The sequence below is a fragment of the Spermophilus citellus genome (assembly GCF_964194105.1).
Source record: "Spermophilus citellus genome assembly, chromosome: 18".
Classification (NCBI taxonomy): domain Eukaryota; kingdom Metazoa; phylum Chordata; class Mammalia; order Rodentia; family Sciuridae; genus Spermophilus; species Spermophilus citellus.
In genome coordinates, this window is record NC_138200.1 from 67,564,658 (window position 1) to 67,589,647 (window position 24,990).

The window sequence follows — 24,990 nt, forward strand, 5'->3', positions numbered from 1 at the left end:
CTGGGCCTCCCAGAGCACGCAGTCCCCACACATGCCCCAGCCTGCCTGCTGCCAGGCGTGCCCCCGGCTGATGACCTGGAGCTGCACTGCACCACGCACAGCAGGGCCGACACCTGTGCCCCTGGGAGGGGCTGGCAGAGCCCTGCTGCCGTGCTGGGGGGGGCTGCAGTCAGACTCCTCCTCCTGCTCCCCACCCACCCACACCACACGGAGGCAACAGCCACACGACAAGGCTGGCACGGACGTTCATGTGTAAAGTGACAATTTGCTCCACACGTAACACTACTATTCTCAACGAGTGCCCAAGGTGGACACAGAGGAAACCCAGCAGAGCATGGGGCACAGAAACCTAATCTGCAGGGGCGCTGCACAGCAGGGTTCAGACCAGCCCACCACCCTGGGGCCACCTCGGCCCTGACGCTTGGCCCCGCTGCCCACTCAGCCCACAGCAATGAGGCGGGCAGCCCCAGGAGGGCCATGGAGGCGAGAGACGCATGCCACATCAGCTGACCTCTGTCACCCAGCCCAAGACCCACTGACCACTGGCCACAGGGCTCCCCACTGCCTCCTGAGAACCAGCATGCAGACTGACACGATGGGAGGTCACCCGACACACAGACACGCCTGGGCTCCGTCACACACAGGGCCTCGCTCTCCTGTGTCACTTCCCCACACAGCACCACCCTCTGGAGCCCCATTCTGCACCAGCAAAAGGCCAGCCAGATACCCCGGGGGTGCCCCTGGTCACAGGCCCTGTCTACAGCTCACACTGAACCCCTGGGAGAGCAGGTGGCCCAGGGCCCCGACTGTCCCCAGTCCCAAGGGAAGGGTGAGGCTGACCAATAGAACTAAGCACCTGGAGAAGCCACAGACCCTCTTCTCTTGTTAAAAGCACAAAACACCCTTCACGTTCTCAAAGAGCTACAGGACCCAGGAACGGGAGGCTGGGAGAGAAGGGCAGTAACGGCCTGTTTGGTTTTGTCTATTGTACCAGGGCCTGAACCCAGGGGCTCTTGGCCACTGACACATCCCCAGCTGGGTTTTTAGTTTTGAATTTTGAGACAGGATCTTGCTAAGTTGTTGAGGCTGACTTCAAACTCACGATCCTCCTGCCTCAGCCTCCTGGGCTGCTGGGATCACAGGCGTGCACCACCGTGCCTGGCTGAGCCAAGAGTTTTCTGAAATGAAACCCAGGGCAGCAGAGGGGACAGAGATGAGGTGATTCTCCACACAACAGAGCACAAGACCCCAGAGACCCCAGACGGACAGGGCAGCCTCAGGGAGACAGAGGGAATGTGGGGGGCCACACGCAGACAGCAGGAATTCTAAGCAGGCCAGCAAAGGAGAAGAGAAAGATGAGAAGTCACTAAGGGAAGGTCTCCACGTATGGACCCAAGTCTCAGGCTAAGAGCCCGACAGGATGTATGGGGCAGACCTGCACCAAAGCTCACCTCCCGGAAACACACCCCTGGGACTAGAGGATCCCGGAACCTCCAGAGTGTACAGAAGTGGCCACGCTCGGCCCAGGGCAGGAGCCAGAACAGACGCTTCTCCACTGCAACCCCGCAAGGCAACCAGCAGCAGAGAGCAGAGCTCCAGCTTCCTGTAGATGATGGCGGCCAGCCTCAAGTCCATTACCAAGCGTCAGGCTGGACATTTAAAGAGAACTCTAACAGGAAGTCTCACAAAAGGGTCTTACCCCTAAGTGCCCTTCCCAGACACCACCAGAGCCCTCCCAAAACACAGACCAATCTCAGAGATCCAGGGTCAGGGAGAGCAGGTTCCTGCACCTGGACTGAAGGGGAGCCGAGGGAGGCCAGCAGCTGCTGGGCGGTGCTCCAGGCCTCTCACTAACAAAACCCGAGGCTGCCCCGACCCCAAAGCTGCAAGATGCCCTGTGAGAAAGGAAGAGGGGTGGCCAGGCCTGGCCAGAGGACCCTCACGGCCATCCAGATGTCATCCAGTCACCAAGGCGACATCAAAGCCAACATCTAAACCACACACACACACACACACACACACACACACACACACACACACACGAGCACGCACACACAGTCTGATATAAAACAAAAACTCAATTACAAAAATAGCTGTCAAGACTCATCCTCTGCTGCTAGGATAAGACATTCAGGAAGTTAACGCTTTGAGATGCAAAATGGACTTTTAAGGCAGGACAGCATGGAGGTGCTCTCCCACTGAGCTTCCTCCAGCCCCTCTTGTTTACTTGTTTATTTTTATGTGGTGCTGACGGTTGGACCCAGCGACCCAGCCCGCCCCCAGTGCTAGGTGAGGACCCCAGCTCTGAGCCACAGCCCAGCCCCACCTCCAGCCCTTTTTATTTTAAGGCAGGGTCTGGCCAGCTTGCTGAGGCTGGCCTGGAACTCGTGATCCTCCTGCCCAGCCTCCTGAACAGCTGGGGTCAAGGTGCACCTCCGCACGCAGAGCTCTCCTTCCTAAAGTGATCAAGTCAAAGCAGCTCCTCAGGCACCGCAGGTGTCTCAGACGCTGGGACCCTTCCGCATCTTTCTCCCTTTTCATCACGTACAAGGGAAGTTTCTCTTGGACGGCTTTAGCTACTTCATTATTTTTTCTTATGGTACTAGGCATCGAACCCAGGGCCCCACGCAGACCGGGCGCGCGCTCTTCCACTGAGCCGCACCCCCAGCCCGACTGAGCGATGTCATTTCCTGAATGGTGAATCTGGACAAGGTGGTAGCATGTAGTCACTTCACATGTGCACAGTTATGAATTTCATATTCAAAATATTCCATTACTCTGGGGCTGGGGATGTGGCTCAAGCGGTAGCGCGCTCGCCTGGCATGCGTGCGACCCGGGTTCGATCCTCAGCACCACATACCAACAAAGATGTTGTGTCCACCGAGAACTAAAAGATAAATATCAAAATATTCCATTACTCACTTTTTGCACGCGGATTGGTTTCCTAAAGTACCTGTCAATACAGCGTCACAGGACAAAACCAACCCTGTGGGACAGGAGAAGAGAGCCCAATCCCATGAGAGGCAGACACGTGTATCTTGAGGTGACCCAAATCCATTGCTGACACCTTCCCCCGCAACAGAACCTCTTCCTGTGTGCTACTGACAAAGCCATGGGGCTGGTGGGGCCAGGCTAGGGACACTGCCGGGGGCAGCGAAGATTCTCCAAGAGGAAGGTGCTTCCAACCCCACTGGACTTAGCCAAGGCCTCCACCCTGAGCTCCTGGTGGTCGGCTCCCAGGTGACGCTCTTCGTCCACTCACAGCACGGCTCGTTGACTCGACAATCTGCTTACCTTCCATGAGAGGGTCCTGTGGGCTACAGGGAAACCCCGACTCTTCAACAGTTCTGAGAGCATGTTGGCTAGTAGCACACAATCCCAGCGGCTCAGGAGGCTGACCCGAGGCCGGCAGTACAAGGGCAGCCTCTGCCACTCAGCGAGACCCTGCCTCAAAGTTTAAACAAGGGTTGAGGTGTGGCTCAGAGAGAAGGGGCTTGCTGAGCATGTGCAAACCCTGGGTTCCATTCCTGGTGGCACCCCCAAAAAGGAAAGAAAGTTCCAAGCTAGAGTGACAGTGAATACCACAGGTGAGGTGTGCCACCTGCATTTTAACAGGGGCCACTCGCAAAGCCACCCATGCCAACAGTTAGCAGACCATTCCTGGAGGCCTCCCGGCCCTTCCCGAGGAAACCCAAGCCCTCTGATGGCCGAGACAGGCCTGCCTTCTCCGGGATCCTGGGGGACACCCTGCTCAGAAGTTGCCTCGTACTTGGTTGGTTCCACACCGTGACAACTCCTGGCACTGCTGACTGCTCAGCAGCTCATGCCTGTGTGTGGCGGAGAACACTCCACGTGGGGACAGAATGCGACATCTGCTTGTCCGTTTCCTGGAGACAGTCGGGGTGCTGCTCACAGCTGGTCCGGGGTGCCACCCAGAGCTGTGAGCGCGGGCTGAGCCTGTGTGGAGCTGGCACTCACGCTGTGTGTCTGTGGCTTTTCCTGCAGGGCTGGAGCTCAAAGGCAGGCCTTGTGCCCGCCAGGCCAGTGCCCCGTCACTGAGCTGCACCCAGACCTTCCAGTTTTTAAAGAAGCCGCCAAGCTGCTTCCCACAGTGCCCACAGCCTGGCCAGCACCACAGCCAGACTCTTCCCCCTGGTCCTGCCAACAGCCAAGGACGCCCTCTGGTTCTGACAGCACTTGCAGATGGTCGGCGCCCGCCGTCTGACCGCTGTTCCCGCCGCCTCCTCCACGCCGTTCTCATCTTCTGTCCATTTTGCCTCACCGTTGAGTTCTGGGGCTCTTCATATATATTCTGAATGCCACCCTTCATGGGACCTGGGAAGCGTGAGCTCCCTCCTAACCGTGCCTGTCCTTTCATCCTCCTCCTGCATCACACATCTGCGCTGAGACAATGTCCCCTGGTTGGTGTCACGAGGTTCCTGTGCCTGCCTCTTGAAGCTGTGGGGCTCAGGGCCCAGGGGGAGGTGGAGGTCGGGCTGCCTGCCACCCCACCTTCCTGTGCCAGCAGCTCTCACGGGTCAGACCTGAAGGCCTTCCTGGACCTTCCCGGGGTCCTGGCCCTGCGCCTGGCCCCTGGCAGTCTCCAGAGGCCCAGGCCGGGTGCTGCAGCTGCAGCAGCAGACAGCAGGCAGCATGGACCTCCAGCTGCGCCTTCTGGTCACAACTACTGACGACGCCAGCTCTGTACACAGCTCTCCTTTTTCTTTGGCACTGGGGATTGAACCCAGGAACATGCTACCACTGAGCCACACCCCCAGCCCTTTTTTGTACTTTATTTAGAGAGAGAGTTGCTTAGCACCTCCTTATTGCTGAGGCTGGCTTTGAACTCAAGGTCCTCCTGCCTCAGCCTCCTGATCTGCTGGGATGACAGGCGTGGCCACCACCTGGCACTTTAATTTTTATTTTGAGATAAGGTTTTGCTAAGTGCTCAGGATGGCCTTGAACTTGTGACCCCCTGCCTCAGCCCCCAGGCCCTGGGATCACGGGACGCTGCGCTGTGATGTGGCAGACACACAGCTTTCCAGTCAACTTGTTCATCACCGACACAGAACAACCCCACTGGGATGGTTTTTTTTTTTTTTTGGGGGGGGGTGCATCAGACCAGAGGAAGCTGAGTGGGGGGGTGTGGAGCCATCTTCTTCACAGAGCCGTGGCCTCTGACCACCAGGGGCTCTGGTGACCAGGGGAGATGCTGGAGGTCAGCAGCAGGTGTCCAACTCTAAGATGAGGGGGACACCAGTGTCCCCCTTGGAGCACAGCGCCTCCTTCCCATAGGACGGGACAGTGTGTGCCCTGCGAGTGTGCCTCACCAACAGCACAACAGTTGGCTGGGCTCGGCCCCCCATGGACCCCAGCACTCGTCCAAGACGTCTTCAGGTCCCGATGAAGACCCCCTGCTGTGCGCCTCAGATGGCTCCCCACAGATGCAGCCTGGCTGTGCCCTCTGAGCACAGGCAGAGGCTGCCAGGAGCCGCCCGCCTGCTCCAAGTCCTCCACTTCCGCTTAACCCTCGGGGCAGCGTGGGAGCCACGAGGCGAGCACAAGCAAGTCTGCCCACGCAGCGCACAGGCGTCCCGCAGGCGGGGATGGCGCAGGTGGGCAGCTCCTCTTCAGTCAGAAGCGCCGGGAGGAGGTGGCAAGGGCCCCGCCCTGTCACTGAAGCTCAAGTCTTCCCGGGAGAGGAAGAGGCACATTTGGTTCTCGACGTCACCAGTTCTCACGCCACGTGGCCCACTTTCCTTGCCACAAATAACCATATCGTGGACTAGGGAAATCAAAGCCTGCCACGACCAGCCAGACGGAGAGGGTGAGCTGACTCTCCCGCGACGGTGTCCCACACCAGCCTGCCACACACAGTGCGTGCTGAGCCTGGCCGTGCATGCCCGAGAAGGACAGAAGCCAGGGGTGCCGCGTCCTGGACACCCCTGCAGCCTGCTGGCCCGCACAACCCTGAGACCCGGAACTCAGGGGCTCTGCTGGCCAAGACTCAGTGCCACTGCCACAGCCAACAGCCTCCAAATTCTAAGGTCCCCCTGCATTTTCAAAGGACCCCTCTGTAGCAGAGGAGCCAAGTCTCACAGCGCGGACCTCCCAGATCCCAGGAGGATCCGTCCCAAGCAACAGCCTTAGGGTGTATGACACGGGCACAGCCCTTGAAACCCCGTGAACTGCTTACAGTGCACACACGGAGCACCAACCCCGCCCTCACTCGTGAACACTCCATGGGCTGCAGGCAGGTCTCCCTGACAGCTGGCCTCCTGAGACCACACGCCCAGTAGGTAACAGAACCCGACAGCGGCACCATTCACCAAAAACCTTCCCAGCCTCTTTCACAGCTGAAAAGGTCCAGCAGCTGCTTTCAGGAATAGTTCTCTCTCTCTCTCTGTACCAGGGACTGAACTCAGGGGCACTGGACCACTGCAGATGTCTGAGCCACACCCCCGCCCTATTCTGTACTTTATTTAGAGACAGGGTCTCACCGAGTCGCTCAGGCCTCGCTGTTGCTGAGGCTGGCTTTGAACTCACGCTCCTCCTGCCTGATAGTTCTTAAAAGAAAGACTGAAAGGTGACCTTGCTCCCCCTCTTCATGCTGCCTCTTGCTGCCCAGATGGACACCTGAGGCAGAGCTAAGGGGGCACGGGAGGCTGAGAAGCTCACCAGGAGGCCGGGACCCTGGGCACTGAGAGCTGAGCCTCCACGTCATCACACTCTATGGCAGGTGCCCAGACTCAGACCCGTCTGGCTCCAGCTCAGGCCCTTCGTGCCCTCCGCCTGGAGCCAAGGCTCTGCCCCCGAGGACAGACTCCTCGCTGGGAGCTTCCCACCCGACTGCTCCCCAGGGCCCAAGGTTCCCACGACAACGTCCTCCCTTTGCTGAGGGGAGGTGGGGACACAGAGGGCCAGCTACTGTCCCCATCACACTGTGACAGAGGCAGGACGGCTCCAGAGCCCTGCCCGGTACCCAACTGGGGGTCTGCGGTAAGGAGCCAACCACCAGCCCTGGGGATGCCCACCTGGTCACTCCCACTCGCTTGGCCCACCTCACTCAGTATTTGTTCTGGGCTTTTACTCAGGTAAGTGGGTGCCTGTTGGTGGCAAATGTCTTGTTCCTATCCCTTGGAGGAGAGGGAAAAAACTTAGCATCTTACCTCAAAGGAACAGTCAACATTTCTGTCACTGTGTGTGTGTGACAATCCCTTCAGGTCTATCTTTTCAACACTCACTGCAAAAGTAAACAAACAGAACAAAAGCAGAATTACAAGGTGAAGTGAGAGCTCGAGGCGCAGCAGCCCGGTGGGCATCCCCGCAGTGCGCATCCCCACCGTGGGCAGCTGGAGCCTCAGACTGCCAACAAGCCTCCCGGCGCCCTGAGGCCAGACCAAACTGGGAAAGGAAGAAGGGCAGGGAGCCTGGCCGCAGGCTGCGTCTCCCATCACCTGCCAGCCCCCAGCAGGGCCACCGCCCTGTCCACCCTGTCAGCCCCACCTCAGGAGAAGCAGGGTTCCACACCAGTCCAGGGACTACTACCCCGTCCTCAGAGACAGCAGGGGGCGTGTCCCGGGGACCCAGCCACAGGGAGTGAGCGCCACAGCTATCAACTCTCTTGCTTCCTCCCTTTCCAAAGTTTGCTCTCCTCAAAAACAAAGCAATACCATTCTGTTATGAGCATCATTTCTTTTTTCTTTTTGGGGGAAGGGGGAGTGTTTCAGGGATTGAATACAGGGGTGCTCTGCCATTGAGCTACATCCCCAGTCTTCCCACTTTTTTTTTTTTTGAGACAGGGCCTCACTAAGCTGCTGAGGCTGGCCTCCAACTTGTGCTCCTCCTCTCTCGGCCTCCCAACTGCTTGGAATCACAGGCATGGACGTTCCCAGGTTTTGAGCACTACTTCCAGGGACCGTCTGCTCAAGACCCCATGTGCTGGGGCTCCCACTCCCACCCTCCCCCCACGCCTCCTGCTTCTGCTGCAGGCACTCCTGTTTTTCAAGCACCCTTCTGAGCCGGTGTTTCCTCGGCATGACAGTCAGAGAATGCGTCCCGCCCCCAGGCAGGGGGGAAAGACCACGCAGAGAAGCCTTCTCTGCCGAGCTTTAAGCCCTTTCCCATTAGCTTCTGCCACAGCCGGGCCCCGCGGCAGGCGCTGCTCGGACACCTACACCCCAGTGCTGGGGTAGTGAAGAAAGGAACCGGTGGCCTGGGGTGCTCGTCCTTCCTGCCTGCTTGTGGCAAGCCCCCGACTCGGCCCAGCTCTGCGGGTGGTGTGCACTGTGGGACGTGCTGAGCTCAATTCGGGCCCTGCAGGAGAGTGCACCCCCCTCAACACAAGGCCACATCTGAGGGCTGCCCTGCCCGAGGGGCCCAGAGTCCTCACCTGACCCCGACCGCCTCAGGGCACGGGCAGGCTGCAGCAGGGGTTTCCCCAGAGCAGTGCCGTCACCCTGACCAAGCTGTTCGGGTCTCTGAGCACCAGGCACCACGTCAGTGAGCCTAAGACACGCAGCTGGCGTCTGTCCTGCCCTGAGCGCCAGCGCGTCCCCACGTGAGAAGAGGAGTGTTTGCCTGTAAAGAGGCATTTCAGCCCCAGCCAGAGGGCAGCGGGACCGCTCCCTGGAGCCTGCAGAGGAGGCTGGCGGCCCACTGGTGGGACAGGCTGGAGGCACTTCCAGGGTGAGGCTGGGCTCCAGAGCGCTCACCTTGCACACCAGCACCAGCACAAGGAAGAGAGGCAGGGTGAAAAAGGCCACGTGAAAAACCCTTCTTAACTTAAATCGCAGGTGAGTAACATGAATATGATTCTGTTTAAAAGACAAGTGAGGGCTGAGGTTGTGGCTCAGTGGCACATGTGAGGCCTTGGGTTTGATCCTCAGCAAATAAACAAACAAGATAAAGATATTGCACCCTTGTATAGCTAAAAAATATTTTTTAAAGGGCAAATGAGTCGGGTACGGTGCCGCATGCCTGTGATCCCAGCAGCTCCGGAGGCTGAGGCAGGAGGATGGCGACTTCATAGCCAGCCTCAGCAAAAGAGAAGCGCTAAGCAACTCAATGAGACTGTCTCTAAATAAAAAACAGAATAGCGCTGGGGTGTGGCTCAGTGGTCAAGTGTCCTGGGTTCAATCCTCAGTACCAAAAAATTAAAAATTAAAAAATAAAAGTGCGCGAATACATTAAACTCACGCCTCCCATGCAGTCAACACCCCACCTAAGAGCCCGCAGGCTAGCGTAACTGACCAGGCCAAGCAGGGTGGCCTGGGGCCAGCGCCTCAACTCTACCCTAGGCGTGGCTCCGGGGATGCACCTCTCACTCCAGGGCCTGGGTCTGCACGAGCTCTGGATCACTGGCCGCCCACACTTGCTGCTGGCCAGGCTCAGCTGCGCAGGGTCGTCACAGCCTGCCACCAGCAGACGGGGCGGCTGGGGCGAGCCAGCAAGAGCCCCGAGTAGCGGGTGCCCGTGTGCAGGCTGTGGGCATGGCGTGGCAGCTCTGACAACCCCAGGGATGCCCTCTGACTTATTCTGGTTTTCTTCCTTTCTTCAAATAACCAAGAAGCCATGGTCTTCAAGCCCCACACCCAAGTCTCCACGCGCTCGTCCAACAGCAGGGTGAGGAGTGAAGAGCAGTCCCCGGTTTAACTGGCAGCAGCTGCACTTACCTTGCTTTTGTTTTCCTTTTTCTTATTTCTTTTGTTCCTGGGATTGAACCCAGCGCAGCTTAACCACTGAGCCACATCCCCAGCCCTTTCCATTTTTTTATTTTGAGAATAAAATAAAAATCAGAATCTCGCTAAGTTGCTCAGGGCCTCACTAAGTTGCCCAGACTGATCTCATACCTGCAATTCTCCTGCCTCAGCTTTCTGAGCCCCTAGGATCGCAGACATGCATTGCCACACCCTGCAAGCTTCACGTATTTAAGTCCACAAAACAGCAGCCTCACGCTCAGTGCACGGGATGAAATCCACAGCTTAGGCCCGGGGAGACCGCAGGGCTCCTCAGGAGATTGCGCTGAACATGCGCTGAACACGGATCGCCCTAAAATTCAACTGGACGTCCTTTGTGGAGTGGGACAGTCACTCCTGCAGGCTCACAGCCCCACGCTCTAGTGGCCGGTGCCCACCCCTCACCTTGCTGTGCAGCCTACCATGGGGCATCCTGCCTCAGCAGCTGTGCGCCCACCTGAAACACTTGCAGGTGAACCAGACCCACCCACAAACCGAGCTCAATCCGCAACGATGGAGGTGTCCCGGGTTACGGTCACCTCTGTAGGGTGAACCCCAGATCTGCATGGAGGCGAGGCCCACGAGCACTGCAGGCTACTGTACTGTGCACATGGACACTGGCCACAGCCCACCGAGAGGAGCTGTGGTACAGGTGCCACGGGCAAGGCCTCCGTCAGGCTGACGTGCTCGGCTCTCTTCCGGGCAGTGGAGCACTCTGACGGCTGGACAGAGGGCAGGTCCTCGGCAACCCGGGGTTTGCAGGGGTGTCAGGGAGCGCAGACCAGGAGTATCCTGTGGCCACTGGCCACATCCGATGAGGCTCAGTGGACTGGGCCACCGGAAGCCTTCCCTGGAGCAGCACCCTGGGGCTGCCAGGCGCTCTTCTGAGCACCACCGCCCCTCCCCAGCCTGCTCCACAGGTGCACGGTGTCTCCTGCCCATCTTGCTGCCTTCCTCTCACAGTTACTGTTTTATTCTCATCACTTCCACTAGATTCAAATTCAAAACAGCAGTACAGAACGCCCCAACACACACCTGGGCCGCGAGTCCCCAGGGAAAAGCAGCCCCCAGCGGAGACCTGAGAGGGACTCATCTCACAAGCAGAGCTGAAGGGAGGCTCAGCAGCTAGAGCTGGGCAGTGGCCCAGAGCAAGCCCTCAACCCCAGGCTCAGCTCTCCCCCCAGGCAGCCTGCCCGCCCACAGTCCGTGGAACGTGCTCTTATGACCACAGTCTTGTCCATCATCAGCTGGGTCCCCAGCAAAGGGGCCTGCCTGGGGCGCCCTCCACAACAAAGCTGGCCTTGCAGCACCGACCGGCTCTAGCCCACCTCAGGCAAGCAGCATCACGTCCACTTGAACTGAATCAGGTGCTGGCGCTTTCCTCTTGCTTTATGGACAAACGCGTTTCAGAAACACCTGACTAATGTGATCTGTAAACCCAGTGCCGGGCTGGGCTGTGGCTCCTTGGCAGAGCACTTGTCTGGCACGTGCGAGGCACTGGGTCCATTCTCAGCACTGCATATAAATAACTACAATAAAGGCCTACTGTCAATTTTTTAAAAAACTTTAAATAAAATTAATTAATAAATGTTAAAAAAAAAAAAAAAACATTACTGGGCTAAGGTGGGCAGCAATGGAACCCCGAGAGCCCAGACACTGCGGGCTGGTGGGGTCCCGGGGCAGGTCCAGCACGGCCACTCCACCATGCTGGCGAGGCTCGCTGCTTTCCGCCATCCTCCCAGGGGAACTGTGTGACCACAGCCTGGTCTTCTGGCCAGAAAAGGACTGCAAGTGCTGGGGCGGCAGCGGCCAGCGGGGTGCGAGTCCAAGCGCCTCACGCTCCAGGCAGGCCGCCTCCAGACCTGGACCTGGGGACTGCCAAAGGGAGGCCCAGCATATCACTGGCACCTTGGGGACATTAGGTGTGGCTGTTCAGATGCCAAAACTTAATGATTGTTATACGAAACTTACTTCCAAAAGTTACAGTTAATTACTGATGATGTTTGGAAATCGATCTATTGTAAAAATACTTAGGGATTAGTTACTTCAAACATCAAAAGTCTACATTTTACGTTTTTTTTTTTTTTGGGGGGGGGGCAGGTTTGAACTCAGGGGCACTGACCACTGAGCCACATTCCCCAGCCTTGTTTTGCATTTTATTTTGAGACAGGGTCTTGCTAAGTTGCTTAGGTCCTCACTGTTGCTGAGGCTGGCTTTGAACTTGCCATCCTCCATCCTCAACCTCTCACGTTGCTAGGAATACAGGCGTGTGCCACCATGCCCAGTGACATTATCTTTCTTATATTTGAAATAATTTAGATAACAAGGATCACCCCAGACCAAACTTGCCCACTTTAGTACAGTCTGAAAGGTATGAAAGTATTTCATGTTCTTAAAGGTTTTAAAAATACAGTAGGGATGTGACTGAAGCCATGATGCACCCCTGTAATCCCAGTGACTCGGGAGGCTGAGACAGGAGGATGGAGAGTTCAAAGCCAGCTTCGGTAACAGCAAGGAGCTAAGCAACTCAATGAAACCCTGTCTCATCTCTAAATAAAATGCAAAATAGGGCTGAGGATGTGGTTCAGTGGGTGAGTGCCCCTGTTCAATCCCTGGTACCAAAAAACAAACAACAACAACAACAACAAAAACAGAATATGTGACTGAGTCCTAAAAGATCCACAAAGAGCAAAGACCTACTACCTTTCCTTCTCAGAAAGACCTGTCAACTGCCAAATCAGAGCATTGAGGGAGGCCAGGGACCAACTCTGCTCCCCCAAAGCTGGCAAACCCACGCTCCACAAGGACCACGGGAGCAGCTCCACGCTTAGAATAGTGAAAATGCTGTCTCAGACTCAAGGAGAAGAAACAATTCTACCAGCGGAGGAAGGAGAGACACCAGAAAGAGTGCTTCAGGCAGAGCCTGGAGGAGGTGTGCACTCCCTCCTGCACAGACAGGGAGGCCCGCCCGCTGCCCGCCAGCCAGCCATATTCTGGCCAAGAGAAGGCAGTGACGGCCAGCCCAAGTCTTGCGTGAGTGGGGCAGAGCTCACCCTTTATCCCATGGGTCTTGTTTTCCATCTTTTAGTTTGGGGCGAATTTCACATCCAGCAAATGCAAACGCCCTAAGAGTACAATTCAGGAAGTCTGGGGCAAAGGTCCACCTAGAGCCAGGTCTCCCCTGCAGCCGGCAGGACAGCAGCCTCGAGCACTCCACTCCAACAACACAGGTGACCGTCCCCTCCCAGCCCAGCTCCACAAAGCATAGACCACACGGCAGTCTGCTCGTGCGTGGCCTCTCCTACTCCGGAATGGGTGGCTGCATCTCGCCTGGGGTGAGCTGAGCCTTCAAACTCGAGTACTGGTGGGGGCGCACACTTCACTTCTCTGGAATGGCCCGTGGGATTCCGACTACAGGGGCAAAGGAGCCCGAGGGGCTGGGCCTGACAGGGCTGGCACACTGGGCAAGCGCGTCTTGCTATATAAGGAAGCCTCCAGCAGTTGTAAATGCCTGCGTCCTCCTGCTCCCCAGGTTCACATCAAGTTCCTGGTGTTGCTGGCCAGGTGCCTGCTGCTCCCTTGGTCATTTCTGTGGAAGTGACCATGCGGTACTGAGGCCTTAATGGGCACTTCCCTGATGGCTAAGGACGTTCCTTACCTCTTACTTCAAGATCACACTCTGTCTGTCCTGGACAGAACTGTGTTGTGTCTAGGTCAACTGCACGGCTGCCTGTGTCCCCAGCACTCTCCCGGCCTGCTGGCCTAACCACTCTCTGTCGGCCTGCAGACAGCCTTACCAAACACTCCCTGTGGTCACACCCACCCACCACCTTCCTGACCGCCACTCGGGCCTTCCCGAAACCCTCTGGGCTCTGAAGCAAGCTGCCCTGTCTGCACCCCATGCTCCCTCTCCCGCTGCACCCACCTTGGTGGCAGGGAAGCATCCCTGTACTTAAGAAGTTCTGCAGACAGTCTGAATGACAAAATTTCACCAGCCTCTGGGCAAACCTGAAAACGGTTACTGTGCCTTCAAGCATGACTGATAATTTAGTTACAGAATTTTGGAATCAAAGTCATGTTCACTGTGAACTGGGAAAGTTCCCACGGTCCTGCGGCGTCCCACCCACTGTGGGTCTGGTGCTGGCTCCGTGCACCCAGCAGGGGCCTCTGAGCTCCCCTCTGCCACATCCCACCTCCTCTTTCCTGTGGACTGGCCAGACAGGGGGGTCCCCCTTGCTGGACCTGCTGCTGCAGTGTCTCCTGTCCTGTACTTTAACACCCTGGGCGAGCGTGGCCTCCTGACACCGTCAGGATTTGGCTATCCTGCAATCACATGCAGGTCCTGGGAGCTCCTCCTCATTCCCCAGGGGTTCCTTGATTCCTGGGGTACGGCACTGGGAGGGCCCCAGGGGATCCCAAGTATGGTGTCCATCCAAAGGCCAGCTGTGCTTCTGCGCCCAGGGCTGCTCCCTCTGTGGGGCTGCAGCTTTGCCTCCCTGTGCAGCTGCCCGTGTTTGCACTTGGCCTGGGACTCGCTGCAGCCACAGAAGGGGCACGAGGGCAGTGTGTGGTCCGCAGCCAAGCTGAGGAGGCGTCCCGGCTCCCACTCTCCCTCCTCCCGCCGTGAGGCCTGGCTAGGCCCTGGTTTAAGGAGGACAAACCACCCTGGCTGCCACAGTCCAAGACCAAGACCTGTGAGGAAGATGTCATCGTGTTTGCCATGACACCGCTAGGTCTTCCCTCTCAGCAGAAGCTGACCAGTGCAGCCCACTTGCATTTTACCCAGGTGTGGTCCGAGCGTCTTCCCGGGCTACCTGAAATCCTTTCTCTGGAACTGGACACACTTTCATTTCCCTGTGAAGGTCAGAGGATGACGGGTGGTGGAAGGGAGCACACAGGGGGGCGATGAGGGGGATCAGAGCAGGCAGCCCCACTGCAGGGAGAGGCCAGGCAGCAGGCAAAGCCAGAATCCTTGGGGGCCGCCTGCAGGACAGGAACCCTACCCAGAAAAGGCGCAAGGCCTCTCTCCCCAGCATGCTGGGGAGTTGAGCACACCCAACAGCCCCAGGAGGGGTCCAAACCAAGCAGCCTGGGCCCTTCCTGCATTCAGTGTCCAGGAGGACCTGGTTCTAAGCCCATGGTACCCTCCGTGCTGTGAGAGAAGCACACTGCTGCCCCCATGGCTGTGCGTGTGAGATACGGAAGACTGACCCCAGTGCATGGTGCATGCTGGACAAGTGCTCTGCTACTGAGCTGCACCCCAGCCCTTTTTATTTTAGACAGAGTCTCACTGAGTTGTTGAGGCTGGCCTGAGGAACTTGTGATCCTCCTGCACCAGCCTCCCAGGTAGCTGGGATTATAGTTGTGCGCTACCATTCCTAAAGGCCTGGTATCAAGATAGACCCTAGACCTAGATGTGGTTCTTGAAACAGAATGTTACAGAAAGCCAACGTGTACCAGCTTGAAGGATTAGCGAGGCAGGCCATCCCAGAAATACTGCACTCACACTCTTCCAGGCATGAGCAGATGGAAATGACAGTCGTCGGAAGCCAGCCTGTCTACAAAGGCTCCAGCGGACAGAAGGGATCATCACAATATCGACAGTCCCTCTTAGGGACTGTCAGGGAGGACTGAGTGAGACACACAGGATATGCTGGGGGAGGGGCGGGGAGAGAAGGCCAAGGGCACCATAATCCAGCCGCACAGGCATTCCTGAAGGTCTAGCCAGGGCACACTGGCCGCAAGTCAGACACAGGAACCAGGGCCAGCTCTCGATTTCAGCCCAGGGGTCTTTCAGCAGATAATGCTGTCGGTAAGGGTCTGCTCTTATAAATCTCTTCACTAAGATTTTCAAGAGCAGACGTAACACTGGGGCTCGGGGAGGATGGCACCCGTAGACAAGGAGTCTCTCTGAACACTTCCCCCGACACTGAGAGGTGGCAGCCTTCTCCAGGTGTGTCCTTCAGGGGCTTCCAATGTGCTAGGGTTTAGGTGTGAGGTGTCAGAAGCCCACATGAGAGATAACAAGAACGTTCAGAGATGAAACAGCTGGCTTAGGAGAGCCTTCACTTAACCAATCATAACCTTGGACCCTGAACGACGGAGTCAACTGACTGGGAACTGAACCTCTGAGACCATGAACCCCAGATAAACTTTCCTTCCTTTACGTTGTACTCGTCAGGTCTTATTGGTCATAGCAGCGAGAAATCTGACCAAAACAGAAATTCGTACCAAGGAGTGGGGTTGCTGCTGTGACTAACCTGACCATGTGTTCAGAAGTTTCTGGAATTTCTGGGAGGAATTTTAAAAAGTTGAGAAATGCAAGCTAGAAAAGCTTCCAATTGTTGTAAGGTGAACTTAGTGGGCAATTCTGGTGGGAGCTCAGAAGATGTGAATGCCAACAGGACTGTGGACAATAAAGACTGGGCTCATGAGGTTTCAGTGAAGGAAGACTATTGGAAATTGGACTAAAGGCCATTCATGCTACGTTTTAGCTAAGAAGTTGTCTAGATTTTGCCCATGTCCCAAGACTTTCTCTGAGGCTGAATTTAAAGGTGAGTATTAGTTGATCTGGTACAGGAAACTTCAAGGCAGCATAGCATTCAGGTGATGGTATGAGTATTGCTGGCAGCTCTTAGCCAAGTTTGCTGTGATAGCCAAAAGTAATAAACAGCCAGGCACAGTGGCACACACCTGTAATTCCAGCACCTTGGGAGGCTGAGGCAAGAGGGTTCTGAGTACAAAACCAGCCGCAGCAATTTAGCAAAGCCTTAAGCAACCTAGCAAGACCCTGTCTCAAAATAAAAATTGAAAAGGGCTGGGTTAAGCACCCCTGGGTTCAATCCCTGGTATTAAAAAAAAAAAAAAAAAGTTGTGGGGGGGGGGGGCAAAAAAACAAAGTAGGAAGATTTGAAAATTTTGAAGTTTGGCCAGAAAAGTGAGGCTAAGAAAGTTGTGAGTGAGGCTAAAGATGCTAAATACTTTACCCAGAGACAATAGGCAAGATGGCTTGAGGTCATCTCAGGAACTGGTAATGCCACACTCATCTCAGGCTTGAGAAAAGACCAGTGGGCACCCTGTTGTCTCCCTGTGCTCAGCTGCCCAGGAACGTAGAGGCTGCTGTAGCCACGGCCCCAGGAAGCCTGGCTCCTGCTCAAGACAGCAGCAGACCTCGGCATCACCACATGGGTTTGGTTTGGCAGGATCAGAGGATGCTGGGGTCGGGAGTCATGAGGCTTCTACTGGGATTTCAAAGGAAGGCCCGAGAGGCAGGCAGAGCGTAGGAGGCTGGAGTCTCTGCAGCAGCCCCTGAGGGGTGTGAAGAGGAGAAGGAACCTGAAGATGCACGGAGACCCTGAGACAGGAGATGCCAGGAACAGGGAAGCCCATGGAGGGAAGCTGCAGGAAGGGAGCGGACCAGCCGGGACCCGGGTCACGGGGACAGAGCCAGCCAGCCCTGTGGAGAGGGACGGCAGTGCCTGTGCCCAGATGCTGGAGGGGGACTCATTTGGATTCCGGTCTTGCTTTGCTCCTATCCCCTCTTTCTGTGCCTCTATTTCTCTGTGTGGAATAAAAATGTTTACTCTGTTCCTTTATATGTTGGATACACGTAATTTGTTTTTTATTTTTACAGGATCTCGCACTGATGGCCTCGAGTCTCAGTGGAGACTCTGAACTTGGATGGCCAGGCAATGCTGAAACTGCTAAGACTATGGGATCTTAAAAATGAACTAAATGGGCTGGGGATGTGGCTCAAGCAGTAGTGTGCTCGCCTGGCATGCGTGCAGCCCGGGTTCGATCCTCAGCACCACATACCAACAAAGATGTTGTGTCCGCCGAGAACTAAAAAATAAATATTAAAAATTCTCTCTCTCTCTCTCACTCTCTCTCCTCTCTCACTCTCTCTTTAAAAAAAAAAAAAAAAATGAACTAAATGGGCTGGGCTGGGGCTCAGCAATGGTGTACTGGCCTGGCATGTGTAACGCACTGGGTTCGATTCTCAGCACCACATACAAGTAAAGAAAATAAAGGTCTATCAACAACTAAAAAATATTTAAAAGAAAATGAGTCAAATGTATTTTGCATTGTGAGATGGGCATGAGCTTTGGGGGCAGGAGTGACATGATCGAGATGGTTTAGATATCGGGGTCATACAGAAGCTCGCATATGAGACACAGCAAGAGTGCTCAGGGGAAAAGGCCAGATCATGCGCATTACACCCCATCAGTGGATTGATTCACTGCTAAGGACTAACTGGGTGGTGACTCCAGCCAGGCAGGGTGTGGCTGGACGAGGTGGACCAAGGGGTGGGGGTGGGGGCACCCGCCTTTGGGGTTTATGTTGTGTCCCTGGTAACTGTCCCTCTGCTTTCTGTGCCATGTCCTGAACTGCTTTTGTCCCTCACAGTGTCCCCTCGTGATGCTCCACCTCACCTCAGGCCCAGAGCAACGGAGTCAGCCGACCATGGGCTGAGACCCCTGAAACCAGGAGTCCAGATCCACTCTCCCTCCTCTGCACCGTCCTTGTCAGGTCTTTCTGGTCACAGTGGCAAAAAAGCTGACTAAACACAGAGGTTCCTGGTGAAGTATTTGAGCTGTACAGGCCCAACAACAGGAAACCACTTCCATCATCCCAGAACCAATCCCCAGAGGTCCACTGAAGGCGGCAGGACTGAGACAGAGGAGGAGGAAGACACAGAGCCAGCACAAAGTGCCCCTCCCCAGCACCCCCCACTCAAGGCTGTCACATGTGGGTGCGGACACTGCTCCCAAAGCCCTCCGGAAGCCTCCTGGAAGCCAGTTTCACTTAAAAACCAAAGTATCCTGAGAAGTCTCCCTGAAGACTGCCCCGAAACCTCGTCCCTCTCCCATTTCCACGTGGTGGGCTGTGGGAGTCGGGCAGGCCAGCTCTTCGCCGCCCTCACTATGCACCGAGGAGACCGACCCATCCTCGTGCGTCTTGCCATCCCGCAGCCCTGCACTGACTGGGCGCTCGGTTCTCCAGAGATGGCGGGAGAAGCCACGGAAGTCCACAGTGTGAAGAGAAAGTGACAAGTCACCCTGAGGGGCATCGGGAGACTGCCTTCTCCCCACACGCAGCCAGAGACACGGTCTGGACTCCGGGCCTCAGCAACGTCACTTAGCTGTTAGCAGGACAAACGTTCTACTCAGTACTCGTAAGTACTAGGCACAGTGTCAGCCAGAAGGGACACAAAGTCGGAAGGTCCCCAGAAGCAAGGCCTACCCTGACTTCAAAGAGAAGGGCCTGCTGGGGGCCAGGGGCACAGGGCCAGGCCAGGGCAGGACATGAACACGAGAGGCAAGTGTCACACAGGAGGCGACTGGGACGGGAAATGAGAGGGAGACAGGCAGCAGTGTGGTGGCACGCAGGCTGCAGCTAGCCCGGGACCTGCCCCAGGTCCTCCCTGCACACGGCCTCGGGCACTGCCACCTCACCTAAACAGAAGGCACACTGGCTCCCTCCTCCCAGGACTGAGGCCCAGACGTGCACGCAGGGTTCCAGCTGCAGGCAGGGGCTGCCAAGGTTCAGAGGTGGCCTGGTCCCTTTGGAGAGGAGCTGGGTGGGACAGGAGAACCTGCAGGCGGCAGGCGTGAAGGAGGCAGGGAAAGGAGCCAGCAGCCTGTGGGGCCAGACCTGCCAGGTCTCCTGAGGACGAGACCCCCAGGCAGGGGAGCCAAGCTGCCCGAGGGCCAAGCGCGGCAGTGGTCATGAGCACTGCCCACTCCTCCATGCAGTGCTGGAGGTCTCAGCTGGACTCCAGACCCCAGCGTCCTTAGACAAGACCACTCAGAGGGGCTGGGAGGGCAGAAGGGAGCTCAGGGCCCCTCCACCTGGGGTAGACAGGAGTGCCGAGAGAAAGCCGAGGGCCAAGAGGAAGGGCAGGCACAGGCTTTCAGGAAACCAGGGGCACAGGCACGTGGGGGAGCAGAGTTAGGGGAGGTTGCAATGTCAGGTGAAGACCCTCCAGGTGTGTCCACCAGGAGCTGCTCCGGCTCCCCCTGAGAGCAGCGCCAGAGGCCCACGTGCCAGCGTGGGGTGGGCACGTTGGGCCCCAGCCCTCTGGGGTTGGTGAAACCACACGGTGGAGAAGACCCCACGGAGCCAAGGTACAGCTCAAAGAACAGGAGGGACTTTGCTTGCTATCTACCACATGAAAGAGGGAGTTTTGACCTTGTGCAGCCAATATCCCCTGCCCTAAGAGAAAACACCCTGCAAGAGAACCAATCAGGGCCCACGAGGTCGGCCACTTGTCACGTGTAAGGAGTCCACCTACAGTCACTGACCAAAACAGAAAAGCTCAAGAGAAAAGCAGTCTCCGTCCAGGGACACTGAGCCCCAGACGACCCAGCTGCTGAAGGTAGCAGGCCAGAGCTTGAAAGCGGCTATTATAACTATGTTCAAGAATCTAGAAAGTTTAAAAAGTGTTACAATAAAGAAATGGATAGGAAATGGCTGAGCCTGGAACGTGTGAAGCACTGGGTGTGATCCTCAGCACCACATAAAAATACACAAACACGGGCTGGGGATGTGGCTCAAGCGGTAGCGCGCTCGCCTGGCATGCGTGCGGCCCGGGTTCGATCCTCAGCACCACATACCAACAAAGATGTTGTGTCCGCCAAGAACTAAAAAATAAATATTAAAAATTCTCTCTCTCTCTCTCTCTCCCCCCCCACTCTCTCTAAATAAATAAATAAATAAATAAATAAACAAACAAACACAAAATAAAGGTAAAAAGAGTTTAAGAAAGAAAAAGACAGGATGTCAGCGAGGACACCAGTGACCCTACCAGGCCCAGCACCGCAGGGTCTGAGAGACGCCGCCAGCTCCTCACGCCTGGAACCGGAGCCTCGGTGAAGAGGGGAGCCGAGCGAGTGAGCAGGATTTCAGGATGGCTGAGAGCTCCCCCAAAGTCAGTGAGAGACAAGAAGGAATAAGGACAAGCAAACACTCTGGGGATGCTGGAGGCAAGCCGGACAGGGACGCGGCAGCGGCAGGGAAAGAGCACGTGGCCGTCGCCACCAGCAGAGCTCTCAACAGAGGCGGAGGAGAGCGGGACACCCACGGGAGGTCTTCGACTCCCCACCCAGCATCTCGCCCTCGGCCCAAACGAAGTCACAGAACAGAGACCATCTTAAGTAAGTGAGCACTGGAGGGCCAGGCCAGCCAGCTGCAGGGACAACAGAGTCCAAGCGCCAGGAGGCGGAGGGCGGCCCAGCAGCGAGCAGACCTGCACCTTCTCAGGGTGCACAGAGCTCTAGCTCTGCACCACACAGCTGCGGCACCAAGGGCAGGCCTTGCCTGGCGCCCTGGGCCCATCTGTACAGCCTGGGCAGCTGGAGATGTGCTCTGTGCCTGGCCAGCTCAGCTGGGCCTCGCGAGGACCCGTCTGCTCCATGGAAGAGCCCAAGTGTGAGGTGAAGTGGCCTCATCCCTGTGCCTCTAGACACATTTTCCTTAGGAAAGCCAAGGAAGCAGTCACTCAAACAGCTGTATCCTATGGCTCCACGAGGAGCCGGGCTGAGGGAGGCTGGCAGGTGGGGAGCACTGGCTTCGATCCTCAGCACCACATAAAAATAAATAAATAAACAAAAAATAAAGGTAAAAGAGTTTTAAAAAGAAAAAGACAGGATCTCAGGCACTGGAACCTGGGACCCGGCCTGCCCCGAGCAGCAAGGCAGGCCCCCAGCCTTCAAAGGTCAGCGAGCACTGCCCAGCACACACACGGCCCTGGGCTCATCCCCAGAAATGCAAAAAATTTAAAAATGGGGGAAAAAATTAAATGAAGGGGCTAGGGTTGTGGCTCAGCAGTAGAGCATTTGCCTAGCACCTGCGAGGTGCTTGGTTCGATCCTCAGCACCACATAAAAATAAAGGTACTGTGTCCAACTATAGCTAAAAAAAAAAAAAAAGAAAAAAAATTATATGAAAATAATAAGAAAAGTAAAACGAAGTTTAGTAGAACTCACTGCAAAATACTCTGAATTTCCTTTGTATGTGGAAGTCCCCAGCACAAACCTGAGAGCAACTGGCACTGCAAGGTCCTCAGCCCCCACCTCACACTGAAACCCCATGCTGCTGGCCAGGTGGCCCCAGATTCCACTCTAAGTCCTGCCCTTTAGGACTGCGCTGACCTGGTGGAGTTGGTCCTACACAAGCACAAGACGTCTGCGGTTCAGGCTCCAGGCTATCTCCTGTTATGATTGCGCTATAACAAATGCAAAAGTCTCAGTGGCACAAAACAAAACCCAAACGCCTCCGTGTGAAGGTAGTATCCACAGACCGATGCCCTGAACTTCAGAGCCTTCGGAATTCCAGCTTTCAAGAAGGCAGAGGGGCCTGAGAGCACAGAGCCCCAGGTACGTTGCCCAGGGCCTGGTGACTGCTGGATGGCAGGAAGGGAGGTCACAGGTACCCTGGGTCCAAAGAGCAAAGCCCCAAGATGTCCTCCCTGTGTCATTCTCCAAAGAGTCTCCTCCTCAGGCAGAGCTCTGGGCTTCCCTGACAGCAGACGGCTGAGCTGGGAAACTGACCCCAGTCTGCAAGGTCCTCCCAGGCACCCGCTCAGCACGAGCACAGAGTGAGCTGTGGCTCTCGGCAGCGGCAGCTGGTTGCCAGTGGGTACCATCTCCATGGCGAGAAGCCAAGGGGAAAGGGAGCGTGGAGCATAAGCTCTAGGCTTGCCTCCCAGCTTTCCTGTGGCCCGGCTCTCATCTGTGACGTGGGACGACAACCTCCTCAAGGACTGCTGTTAGAAACAATGTGTGGTCAGGGTGCCAGGTGATGAGAAAGGTCCCGGAGCCAGCAGGGTGGCACCTGGAACCTGGGACCCGGCCTGCCTCGATCCTCGAGCAGCAAGGCAGCCCCCGACCAAAGCTCCCTGCTCTGTCACAGGGAGGGCGTCCCAAGGTCTGACCTAAGTGAAGCCTGTCACTTTAGACTTCCAAAGAGGCAGAGAAAAACCCAAACACAAGAGGACACAGAGAAGATGGGGAGGAGGCCATCAGCAGTGAGCTGCAGCCCTACGGGCAGCGAGGAAGACCGCGAGGGTGACTCCGGATGCCAGGTTCTGCCGGCCAGGACCTGGGGCTGCAGGGGGGACGCTGTGGAGTCCAGCAGCTCCGAGCACTGCTGTGGAGGGACACGAGGGCCTCATCACATCAGCCTCCAGCTCCTGCCCTGCCACAGCTGGTGTCGGGACTGGCTTGTTCCCATGGTCCCTGCCTTTTGGCACCAAAGTATCAACACAGCAGCCATATTTTGAAACTATATATCTTTTTTTTTTTTTTTAGTTGTAGATGGACACAAGGCTTTTATTTATTTCTCAGTTTGTTTATAGTGGTGCTGAAGACGGAACCCAGTGCCTAACACGCTCTGCCACTGAGCCACACCCCAGCACGAAAACTATGTATCTTTTAAAAACCCAACTACAGTACAGAAGCAGCCACCCTCCGACCCCAGGCTGCGGCGTGGGCTCCCAGGCTGCACTGCCGGCGGGCAGAGGCGGGCAGAGGCAGCGCTCCAGGCGGCCCGTGTCCTGCAAGATGCGCAGGAGAAGGCAGAGCCAGTGCAGCGCTCCCGTGCTGCCGGGTGACTCTCCATGCCGGCTCTGGAGTGCCACTCCATCACCAGGATGAGGAGACACAGGAGAGTCTCGGCCAAGGGTCACAGTCTCTCAGGAGGACAGCAACTCAGACGACTGTGACCAAAGGGCTAGGACATGGCTCAGGGGCAGAGCAGCTGCCTAGCACACGTGAGACGCTGCATTTCCCCAGCACCACAGGAAAGTGAGTGAAAGGCAAAACTAGACCACACAGCCGCACAGGACTCAAAGGACAGGGTCCCCCGCCTCACAGGGCTGCCACAGGCCACTGCCCACGCCCCATGATGCACTCACACTACAGAACATGGGCAGCTGCCAAGGAGCTGCTTCTCCCCTGAGCTGACCAGGCCGAGACCAAGGCAGAACAGCTCCATGACCAGGTGGGCACAGGGCTCTGTGGAAATGCACGCTTACCACGCTGCTGTGAGATGAGACCCAGGGACCAAGGAAGCAGAGAAGGAAGTGCGCAGCCTGCCCCCCACAGCTGGCCATGCGCAGGAGACAAACATGTTTACAAACGGCAAGAGGGACCCTGCCGGTCACAGCAGGGCCACAGGACACAGGACCCAATCAAGACACGCCTCCTCATCTCCCCTGGCAGTTCTGCTCAGACCCCGGGGACGTCTATGGACCCGCCTGGTCCCAGGAAGCGCCTTCTCTCTCTCAGGCACCCGTGCTACCCACGGCCAGTCTGATCTACAACAGCGTGGCTCTGTGGCTCTCTGAGGGCTGCAGAAGTCACACATTCAGCCACAAGGACCAAGAGCCCCCTTTGAAACGCCCCCACAACAGCCCCACCAGCTACCGAGCCTCATGCCCTGGGCTACGTTGCCACACCAGGGGCCATGGGCACAGGCGCCCAGAAACACCAAGTCCAGGCAGAAGCAGGACTTGGCATGGCAGGAGGTGGCAGGGCACCACACTCTAGGCCACTCGGGGCCAGCACTGCTCCAGAACCCAAGGCTTCCTCTGGGCTGGAAGGAGCTGGGTCCCCTCGTTTCCTCTTAATAAGCACAGCAGTGTGCGAAAGCATGCTCAGTGTCACCTGCAGAATCAGAGACTGCTCCCTGCCTGGGCCCGAGAGACGCAGCACCACCCAGCGCCCGCGCCCCTGCCCGCAGGAGCCCAGGTGACCCACCTTTGCCGTGCTTCCCCACAGGCCTCTTGGGCAGCGCCTCCTCCATGGAATGTGCTGAGGTGTGCAGCGCCTTCTCCAGGCTGTTGCCGACGCCATGCAGCGGGGCCTCCGGTCGCGGAGCCATCTGGGGAAAGAGACACATCCATCTTACTTTCTCCATTTAGCTAACCTGGAATGACCTTCATGCCTCCGGCCTTGGTTTCAATTTTTTAATAAAACAGGAACCACTACTGTAAGGATAAATACTTCCCAAGAAAGACAGAACTTCCACCTCTCCATTCCTCTCCACCAGAACTGAACAGCCCAACCACAGGGGCTTGTCCTGGGCCGCGGTTCACCGGACAAGACAGAATCCCACAGCCCAGGGGCATGAGTTGTAAACCTCCAGCCGAAGCAAAACCTTATTTTTATATTTCTTCAAACAAAACCCTTCTCTAGAACACAAATGACAACAGGACCGGACACTTTCCGCTACAAACCTTGAATGACAGAAGA

General features: G+C 56.5%; 1 protein-coding gene across 3 annotated transcripts in view; it reads right to left on the reverse strand.

Annotated features, from left to right (window-relative positions):
- Positions 1-24,990, reverse strand: part of ZCCHC14 (zinc finger CCHC-type containing 14) — a 58,429-nt gene that overhangs the window by 13,907 nt on the left and 19,532 nt on the right. For all 3 annotated transcript variants that reach the window (XR_014019805.1, XM_081275544.1, XM_081275543.1), the window contains exons 2-3: positions 24,496-24,619; positions 7,170-7,243 (exon numbers count right to left, since the gene is read on the reverse strand). Coding sequence is in view for 2 of the 3 variants with exons in the window: in XM_081275544.1 (XP_081131670.1) it covers positions 7,170-7,243; positions 24,496-24,619 (198 nt within the window). In the remaining variant the exon portion in view is untranslated. The remainder of the gene's footprint in view (positions 1-7,169; positions 7,244-24,495; positions 24,620-24,990) is intronic.